Source organism: Dysidea avara, chromosome 4, assembly GCF_963678975.1.
Source record: "Dysidea avara chromosome 4, odDysAvar1.4, whole genome shotgun sequence".
In the NCBI taxonomy this organism is placed as follows: Eukaryota; Metazoa; Porifera; class Demospongiae; order Dictyoceratida; family Dysideidae; genus Dysidea; species Dysidea avara.
The window spans coordinates 3,444,925-3,455,914 of record NC_089275.1 but is presented as its reverse complement, the minus strand read 5'-3'; the positions used below and the strand labels follow the sequence as shown (position 1 = coordinate 3,455,914).

Sequence of the window (10,990 nt, the reverse complement as noted above, 5' to 3'; positions counted from 1 at the left end):
GAAATTTTTGAAAATAGATGACATCTGGAAGCTATTTTACACACAAAGCCTTTTTCTCCTTTTGTAAACATCAAATATATATTTATATATCCCGGTAATTTTGTACCTATTAATTTTTTCATAATAATTCCAAGTAAAAGCTTACTTCTTTGAGAGAAGCCATTGAGGTTGTAATTGCAAATGCATGACATGCATGTAATGGCATAGACCAAGCAGTGTAATAATGATGGCTATACTGAATGTTCTATTAGAGTATCCTGGTATTGTGATGACTGTTCTATTAGAGTATAATTATTCTGATGACTGCTCTATTAGAACCAAGTAGCTGAAAGGTGGTCTGGCCAATTCTGGACCATGGGCTCTGGTCCTGTTTGCAACTATAAGGAAACACATTATCATGAGTTCCATAACACTATTCAACTCTAAAACTCAACATGTCAAAATGCTACAATGCATGCATGCGCAGCTATACACTTCAGATATATGTAAGTACATAATCTAAACCTAGATGTGTATGACTATAGTGGTTTCTGCTGTTTGTCTAAAGCAAGTTAATTTTGAAGAAGACACAGGTTTCTTTGAGGTATTGACACTTGATAGTAACTTTGAGGAGGTCTTCATGGGAGACGAACTTTGAAACCCCGAATCCACCAACGGCTCTGTATCGACAAGTCACTCTACCAGTATACCTATGATCATTATTGATGATCACTGATCTTGAACAATGCTCACTGTTGTTTAGTTGATTCAACAGAGTAATTTCAAACTTTCCCCTCAGTGGCCATGTTAGCTCATCATCATGTGAACCCTTCATGATGTTCAGGTACACTGACAGGTGAGTACCTTTGCCATCACCATTACCGTCAGGATAAACAAGCAGACACAACTTGTACCCTGTTTCGTGTGAGTAGAATGGCTCACTGTACCAATTGATACCCCTCGTTTTATAGTAAGTAAAGTTTGACATCTTTACTATCACAGGACAGACCTGAGTGATACCTGTAACCCTCATTGTCAAGGTGGTTAAATGACTGTACCATTGTGTTGATTCAATGAGATTACTGGAAGTTCCAGTGGTATTGATCAAGCGATGAACCATTACCTCAAGACTGTCAAGTCTAGTTTCTGTGGATGATAACTTTGTTTCATTGGCTGCAAGTTTATTCTCAGTTTGAAATAGTTTAGCATCTGTGGAACTTAGTTTAGCTTCAGTGGCTGCAAGGCTCTCTTCTGTTTTAGCTAATTTAAATTTTATCATTAGTAAATGTTCCTCCATTTTTTCCTCCTCATGATTCCTTTTCCTCTTACGCATCATCCTCTCCTCACACCCCACATTGTGGTACTCACACTGAACCATCTCAAGAGGACACTCCTTTCTGTGTGCTTCCATGTCTTCATGAGGGACACTCCCTACCTCACACTTGTTGGGACAGGGTAGGGGAAGCTTGGGACAATGTTCCTTGTGCTCTCCCTCAATAAACCGATGCCTACCTGTAACTTGGCATAACTCACATTTAACAATACGACCAGGACACTCATTCTCAACATGACTGGTCAGATATTGTCGTTGTAACATCTTCCCACACTCATTGGAACACTTCACATCCTCAAACTGACAACCATCATTGTTTCTAAGGTGGCTGTTGATGTCATTCAGTTCACCCTGCCACTCACAACCTCTCTCCTTGTTAGTACACATCACCTGAAGACTTCTTATCTCTCGATCAGCTAGTTTGTTTGGTAATGTAGTACACTCGTCATTACGACAAAATGGGCATATCTGAGATCTCGCAATCCTCTTAAACTCATCCAAACAAGACTTACAAAAGTTGTGACCACAACATCCACTCAGGTAAGCATCATGGCAGGGATGGAGGCATATTTTACACATATACCGCTCGTGGGGAACATCAATAAACGTGTTCTCGTATCCGCCAACTTCTTGCAAGGCCGTCGACATAGCAACCCTGCTTCTGGGCGGGATCAATTCCTTATGAATTTTTGTTATGCGAAGGCATTCATTCCGTGCGGCCAATCGTAAATTACCGTTTCATGGTAATTACGTAATGGGGCTACACATAGAGCAATTAGATGTTTACGAGGAAACCAGGATAAATTCATCAAACCATCTGCTACTGTTGATGCATACAAATTTAGTTTTTACCCAAGATCAATTACCCTATGGAATCAACTACCAATCAATGATATTTTTTCCCTAAGGCCACTCCAAGTCATACCTTAGTTTCTGGTCACTCCCAAGCATACAAATGGATGCGGGCGGGCGGATGATCAGGACTTCAGGACTATAGATTCGCTACTGTGACAATATACCGTATGGTATTATTATTTGCTCAATTTAGCAAATTCATGTTGATTTTGTTTTTAGTTAAATTTAACCAACAACATAAGTAGTTGTGCTTCGGCAAAAAATGCACTAGGAAAGTTGTTGATGGATCATGGCTAGCTATACACTGATGTATAGCATTTAAGTATATTTATTTATTTATTGAGAATATACTATAGGAAATGTTTTGCTCATGTAGCTACTTATGCTTTCCAGGTGAAATAAATGTCTCATTAGCTATGTCAGGAAAGTATTACTATGACTTATAGCTAAGTTGTTCAAATGATCATGATCCAAAATGAAATTTAACTTCTATTTTCACAGAAATTTTTCATTCAAATGTGAAGTCTTAGCCCACTAGCTATGCGTTTCCAGCCTTCTATTCAGTAAACCTTGAGAAAAGTAACTGTCAAAGTTTTGAGTCATTGAGTGCTCCAGACTAGTGTTTTTTAGTGATCATCTGGGAATGTTTAAACTATAAGGATTTCTACTTGCCAATCTAATTTTAGTTATGGAAAAGTTTTAAGTTTAGTTAAGCTCACCGAATGTTGCCAGCTTTCCATACCCCTGTAGTGTTCAGTGATAAGGAATTTGAAGTTACTAGACTAATCATTAGAGGACTACATTTGAATTATAAAGTTAAAGCTATGGCCCATCTGCATGGGCTAGTAGTTAATGCTACTGAAATTACTTTGGTTACAGAAGCATTAGTAACAGTTATAATCTGAACAGCTATATAATCAAGGACAAAACTAGCTATAGTTAGAAACATTTTATTAGTGTGGCATATATACCTAATATTAGAGTTAAGAGTAGTGTGACTGCTCTATTGGAATCCCTGACTGCTCTATTAGAGTATCTCGATCTTTTGCAGTAAAAAATAAGTGTCTTGCTGGGTCACATGCACTTAAGCACCTGTAATATTAATAATAGTCCTCATAAACTAGGGTTCCAGGTTTACCATGCGGGCGGGTGACCAGAAACTAAGGTTTGACTTGGTGTGGCCTAAATGATTTTGATAGTATTCTTCAATCAACACTGACACATTCAATGAAAAACAGTAATTAATAATCTAAAGACATTGTTTTTATACTCAAATTTGTGAGTTTTACAATCATAAATATATATATATATATAATTAAGTGGTTATTTCCCTCACCAGTGAGCCGCACGAGTTCAAGAATATGCTGGTGCGTAAAATACAGTGAGTGTTAGTTACATAGTCTCGCACGGCCAGAGCTCTATTTGAAATGTGCCGGCATTACATATTCTAATTATTGAACAGTTTTAACAGCATACTACACCTTAGATACACTAACCCCAGGAGTTAGTATATCTATAACTACAAAAACTGTTCAGCGTACTATATTGTTCAACAATTGCTACAGTAAACTGTTTAGCATACTAGTTCATACTACATTAAATCAACATATGCTTCATTTTGTTCTGGCATGCTTGGTGGATAGTCAAGAACGTATCCATTTGCCCCAACAATCACATCATAGTGACACGTGGATGCATAAAACAACTCAAAGTGGAGTACTCCTGATGGACGTGGTATTTGGAAACATTCTTCACAGCATACTAGTTCTGTTTGTGCGAATGGCTTGAAGCAAATCCATGAGTATGAATGAAGAATCTGAGGTATTTGGTTGACACACGTAAATGTTGACCTGCCATAGTGATACAGCCACATGGATTTCAAGATCTGTTCCCCAAATTCTATCCAACATCATGCCATTAATGTGGTCTTTAATGGGAGTTGGGTGACAGAAACGCTGAAATAGGTTCTGGTTATGGGTACAGAACGTTGTTAGTGTTCTGCGGATAAACTAATGATTGTCTTCATTGCCACACATGATTATTGATATTGATCTAAACAGGAAGTTTCCATCACCACGTGTTACTTTAATTCTTCTTCCCAACCCTTCCAGAAATATTGACGCATCAACCCAGACCTTGTTGGGTGCTACATAAGGCAAAAAATTTATAGTGTACATTAAGCCATACTGTATGAGAGACATCAAGTATGTTCTTACCAGAATTATCAGCATTTCCTTCTTTAATCTAATCATGTGCAAAAAGAATGTAATTATATTCAATGTATAAAACATACTGTAATGTACCGTTATTTGATTGTCTGTTTCTTCTCTCAAGGAATTGCTCTGTGCTGCATTACCATGCACATGTTGTTGTTTTTTTTTTACAATTAGTATAGTTACGTTTGTCATTCTCACCTATATTCATACATCTACACAGGATGCATGCCTTCCTTTTCTTTCCAGGTCCACCAAATTTAGGCATGTCTGTACAATTGGAGCAATCTTCACAGTCATCTCTACTGCATCCTGCACACGAGTTACAACGTTTACGTTGTTTTGAGCCCTTTGGAGGTTAGTGTAATTTTATACTTATTATATCAAGCATATATACATACCACTACTCTTCACAGTTGAGTTTTTATCATTGACATGTGATGCCTGTTTATCATCACTACAGCTCGCTTCTGTCAGTACACTTGAGGTGGGAGGGGAGAACAATGTATGTGAGTAAGCATTGCAGAAAAGTACAGTATGGCTTACACAATATTTTCATTGTTTTATAATTTTTCCCAAAGAGTACTTCTTGTGTACTGACTATAGTATGTTCACGTTGAGCTGAATCCTGAAAAACAGCTAAAAATTAAAAGTGGATTTTTTCTCGACAGAGTTAACATTTCAGCCAACCAGATGATTATTGGTAATAGCAAAGGTGTCAACAACAGACACGTACGGTTTGGCTCCATTACAAGTTCGGGAAAGGGCTGTAATGGACAATGTACTTATATGGCTTCCCCATAGGAAATGTATTGTGAAAATTTTGATTGGCCGTAAATATTATGTCAAACATTTGAACAAAAAGATTTTGAAATATTTTTAGCGGATCAAGCAGTACTACAAATGAGCCAAATTTCAAGATCATGTGTAATTGCATCCATGAATTATTAAATGTTTTTGAGGATTCAGCTCAACGTGAACGTACTATAGGTTGCCTTTATACAGAATGCATGTCACACCTTTATCGAAGTAGCAATTCTATTGTTACCTAAAAGGTGTATGTTTTTTCTTTCGTCCTGGATTTCCACACGTTTTCTTGAAAACCAACTGTTTCTCATTTTTTGTGCTGGTGCAAAGGTTTCCTTCTTTTCAAATTCCTTGATGTTGGTGTCATTCTCTTCTAACACTCTACAGCTGGCATCAGCTTGCATCAATATTGTGAGGACATGGTCCAACATATGCTGATCATACATTTTACAATTATTCCATTTTTTGATTTTATCCAAATAAAGTTGAATAGCTTTCTTCCTTCCAGCAATATCTGCTGCAAAAGATGTTATTATGACATTGTGTATGAGATACTGTGAAGAATAGTGTGTTTAGAGTTACAGTACATGTAGTTGTATTCAACGTACAGCAAATGTGTGCATGTGTACTGTATTACATGTACTAACCAGCAGTAATAGATTGTATATGCTCTTACATATTGTATACCTGATGTTTTCTTTGTTTTGACATTAGGAACATCAGTGCTGCTAACATCATCATCCTGCTGTTGTGCTGTGATTGGATCTTCATGCAGCATACCATCGGTGTCTGCATGATGAAATACTGTAACACCATCAAAGGCTGATGGTGGATATACTGCTTACCAGAGGAATTAGCGTCCAATTCATCTACTGGACTGGTCTGACTGGTAACCAGATCACGCCTGGAATCATCCTTACCTTGTGGTATGTTTACCTGTGTACCTAGGCAAGGTTGGTAAGGTTTGTATTTTATATTCAATGCTACTTATATGTACGCACGCATAACAAGGTGAATGTAACATATAGAAATGTATAATTATCACAACTGATATTATTGAAAATCAAGGTGTCAGGATTAAATGGGTTGAACATTTAAAATATTTTTGATGACATGCTCTGAGTGCAAATTTTAGCCCATGATTGATCAACAGATAGTAGGGTTCATTACTTGCAGTAAAAGGGGAGTGGTATACTTTACTTTTATGTCACAAACTGCTACTCGTATACACCCTCAGCCATCAGGAGGCTGCAGCCAGTTGTACAGTATATCTAGATATGTATTTACTTTCAAATGTATTATCCACTAAGCGTAATGGAAAGTTAAATACCTATGCATGTAACTTGTGATTAGATTAGATGATATTATCAATTTTTGTCAAATACAGGGATACACAGAAAGCATTGCCTGCAAAAGTGCTCCCCACACAAACATACAAATGTACATTCACAACACATTAATAATTACAACAACAGACAAAAACAGAACAGTTTAAAATACAGAGTTGAAAATGACAAAGTGCAGTGAATGTCCTGTTTCACCTTGGTAGGTGCAGACATCAAAACTAAATAGGTTATTTTGCCATCAACTTATAACATACATGCGCATCCAATAACCTTTTACGTATAATGGTCTGGTTAGCATTTGAAATATGATGTTATGTTTGCCAGTACAGTATTTTATAAAGTTGTTGTTACATTTGTCCCCTTCCCCCTTATATCTTTTTGTTACCATGTATCTGAGTCGTGTATAGGCTTTGTACGTACAGTACTCTGTGTGTTGAGCTTGTACCTGCAGTACAGTTCTCTTCATTTCTATTGGTTGCATCAGCATTAATAGTTTGCTGTTGTTGTAGCAGAGCTTCTATATCACTTCTGGCATCTGTGTTACAATAAATATAATCTGCATATAGATGATGATCCTTTACCAGAATCAGATTCAACAACACTTATATGATCATAATGGTGGCCAGCAATTACAGCAGCATCAATTAGACTCTGACTATATATTGTCTGAGGTACTTGCACAGTGGTTATGTATTATGTTCACCTGCAAACACAGCATTACATAATAGTGTGCTTTCCTTTACTATGTGGAAAATTCCTTGACATTCAGGAAATGTTACTTACACTTTTTACCTTGTGACAGTGTTTGCATAAATGTCCTTGAACATAGTCGGTGCTAGTACATGTAATAATGTGACGGCATAGATATTCACAAGCCAACTGTGTACACTGAGGAGTACAGTTTGGTTGTTGAGAACATTCTTGTGCTATTATAAAAACATTATAGACTCCTTTTCCATCACTGGAGTTCACTTGGTAGTGGTTGTTGTTCATAGTCTGAGCATATATGAGAGATGATTATTAAATATATCATAGCTGAGGTATAAAAGTAATGTAGTGGTTATTTGTCTGGTTCAGATGCTGGTCTGGTCTGCGAAAAGGATCTTATAGCCTTTTCAATTGCATGTACTTGGCAACCTGTAACTTGACTTGTGAATGTGGTATCACCCTGAAATTTAGTCCCATATACCCAAACATAGAACTATGGTTTGGTGTATGAAGGTGATGGGTTGAAAACATGAGGAGTTATGATTAGTCAAACCTGAGAATTTGGAAAGACTATTAAGACCACTTTTTGAAGACCGGGTCACATGCATCAAAAACATACACATATATATATATCCACTTGTGCCATGATCACTTACTGTACACATGCTAGTTTGAAGTTTATAGTTAGTATATAAAATATATAAATTTATAGCATGTGAAAAAGTATGTATGTCAACTTGATAGAGAACATGCACTAGCACTCAAAATAATTACAGAGCCACAGAACTGCAAGAACAACATGTTAAACATAAGAAGGTATACAAGTAAATATTCCATAATACATATTATTTAATTTAGAACCTTAATCCCAGACACCTCTCAATTCCACGGCAAAACTTTTAATTTTCTACTGTGTACAGCTGCTGTCCTTAAAGGTTTGCAGAACTTTACTGTTGCTTATATTACCTTTATTACTTTTTATCACTGTTCCTGTTGCTACTGTAGGTACTTCACACTATAAATTTTGCTGTTATGTTGCTACTAATTCTGGTGGCTGGTCAGCCACTGTTAGCTATTGACTAGCTGATTAGCTGCTGACCTGCTGGTTGGCTGTTGATCAGCTGGGCCAGTGGTTTGCTGTTGACTAACTGGTTATATAGCTGTTGATCAGCTGGTTGGCTGTTGACTAACTGGTTGGCTGTTGATCAGCTGGTTGGCTATTGATTAACTGGTTGGCTGCTGACTAGTCGGTTTGCTGCTGACTATAGCTAACTGGTTGGTTGTTGCATGCTAGCTGTTGGCTGGTAGGTGATTGACTGACTATCTGATTGACTGATACCAACTTCCTTCCTAGCTGGCTTGCTGCTTTTTGACGTTTAAGCTGCTTTGTGTTATAGTAGTTATTCAGCAGCAAAGCTACATGTGTAGGTGACCATAGTGCAGTAAGGTTAGAACAACAGTAATATGAGGCAGTATTACAAGTACCAAGCAAATAAGTAAACAGTAATAGGAGCATCAAGTGTATCCAGTCATTTACTAGGACAGTTGACAGTGATGCCTAACCATACCAACACTGTGCTTGTGGGTGGCTGGTTTATATGGTTACTATTGTTGAGTCAAAGTATGTATACCAGCCTGTAGCAGTATAAACAGAAATCAAAGCTTCTAATGAAATTAGATCAGAGGATGGAAATATTCCAACAACTTTGCAGTCCAGGGTAAAATATTTAATATAAAAATATTATTATATAGTCCAGAATAAGTATTATGAGTGTACAATATTCCATAACACAGTCTATGTGATGGTTTAGTAAAGCAGGGGTGGATCTAGGATTTCTCAAGGGGGCCTGCTAAGCTAGGGCCTGGGCATTTATAGTGGGGCTAAAAAATGTGGCATCTGGTTGATACAACTAGTAGTGCAGTGTGAGAAGAACACTCAGCATGAGGAGCATGGTTATCTTAGAAGTCTTGGAGCATGCCCTCACAGGAAAATTTTACAAATTTAGCTTTCTGAGATTCAATTTGGCAATAATATTGACTGAACCTTACCAAATAAGCAATTGTGAGCCACTTTAACAAACTGACATCATTATTTTCTAGCAGTGGTAGCCACCCCTTTTTCCTCTCATGTTGATTCCTAGACGAGATTAGCTCTTCACCTCTAACTCTTTCCATTTTTTCATGCTTTAGATGTACCTGTACTGTACCTTCTACTATATCTTTCTAGCTAGCACATCGTAAAATTTTGGAGGGCACCCCCCTAAATTCGCCCTTATCATCTCATCATGTGGCGGGGCCTACACCACAAAAATTTCAGCTTAATGAGTATAGTAGCTATATTTAACTTTCATGACTCTGAAATTAACAAATAATCCTTTCATGTATCCAAACCAAAACTGCTTGTTTATGAAAGTTGACAACAGGTTGGACATTAAATGTGACAATTGAGATTGATTGAAATGTTACCAAAAATCATACCACTATTGCTAGCTCATTTCGCTCGAACAACACACTACCAGTGAGGTGAGGCTGGTTCGTAATATTGTAGATTGGTTGCTAACAAACCCAGAATTGCTTAATGGAATATCTGTGAGAAGTCTTTTCCTATACCAATGTATAAAACACTTTTAGCAGCTGCATGCACTTAACCAAAAGTGTTTTTGTTAATGATGAATGATATTCAGAATTGTCTTCAAGTTTAGTTGAACAATGCACTGCGCATGCAGAACCGTGGCTTTTATGATTGGTTGATATTTATAAACTTACAACTGTTTTCCTAAAACATTAGAGAATGCCTTACAACTGTTTTCCTAAAACATTTGAGAATGCCTTACACTGTCCAGCTAATTTATGGAAAATACAATTTTGGATTACATTGGATGAATTGTTTTTTTCCTGCTCCACATCCTTCCCATGCAGTTAATACTGTACCTTCAGCAGTGATATTATCGTATATTTATAAAACTTTGCGTGGGCGAGATCAAAGGAAAATGTGTACCCTGGGGTACCACTAATCACCCAAGCTGGTGAAGGCTGATAGCCCTCATACACCGTGCCACAATACCAATTCTACCACTAGATTGCTTTTATAGACCTACCTAAATGCTTCAATGATGGATGGGAGAAGGTAACATTGCTGTTACGTTGGTTGATGTAAGCCTGGAGGTATCACGGAAATACTTCAACATGTGTCACAGTAGAATTGATTATGGGTTGTAACAAAACCTGCCAAAATACACAATGAACATCTACCATGCCAAACTACGCGGTGATCTACTCGTGAGTTACTTTGTTAAACTAGTTTGTGTGCATTCCGGCTGCTAACAATTTGTGAAACTCGTGTTAATTACGAGTCCTAGTGTATGGTGAAGCTACATGACCAGAAAATCCCTGTATGTTGCTAACAATGTGTTTATTAGCTACCACAGGATATAGTAGGAAGCTCTTTTTGGCCCTGTATGAAACTGAGCTGTATCCTGGATCAACAATATGCAAACACCTTAATGACTATATTGATAATATGTATCATGCCAAATATAACAATGCATGCAACCAACTTAAAACTATCAACACTAGTGCACAATATTATGTTGTGTTATAGCAAGCTTGGTCCCCTATTCTGTGAGGTATCTAATTACTGAAAACTTATAAAGAAATAGTCAACCTGTGCAAGATTTCTATATTGTACCATCATTAGAGTATGCATCCTTCAGGAATAAGTTGCTATATAGCTGAGCCTGCAGGTATTA

At 37.2% G+C, this 10,990-nt stretch overlaps 2 protein-coding genes across 2 annotated transcripts; both read right to left on the bottom strand.

Annotated features, from left to right (window-relative positions):
* Positions 1-407: 407 nt before the first annotated feature.
* On the bottom strand, positions 408-2,022 carry LOC136253002 (TNF receptor-associated factor 4-like). The gene has a single exon (XM_066045590.1). It carries the CDS (start codon positions 1,958-1,960, stop codon positions 542-544), a length of 1,419 nt encoding a protein of 472 aa, XP_065901662.1. The 5' UTR covers positions 1,961-2,022; the 3' UTR covers positions 408-541.
* A 1,543-nt stretch (positions 2,023-3,565) lies between these two features.
* LOC136252796 (uncharacterized) lies at positions 3,566-9,416 on the bottom strand. Its single transcript, XM_066045363.1, has 12 exons — positions 9,291-9,416; positions 7,115-7,199; positions 6,979-7,068; positions 6,033-6,131; positions 5,875-5,976; positions 5,370-5,704; positions 4,927-4,983; positions 4,782-4,861; positions 4,582-4,729; positions 4,471-4,514; positions 4,384-4,411; positions 3,566-4,313 (listed from the first exon to the last, which is right to left on the bottom strand). Exons 1-6 carry the CDS (start codon positions 9,414-9,416, stop codon positions 5,394-5,396), a joined length of 813 nt encoding a protein of 270 aa, XP_065901435.1. The 3' UTR covers positions 3,566-4,313; positions 4,384-4,411; positions 4,471-4,514; positions 4,582-4,729; positions 4,782-4,861; positions 4,927-4,983; positions 5,370-5,393.
* Between the last annotated feature and the right edge of the window lie 1,574 nt (positions 9,417-10,990).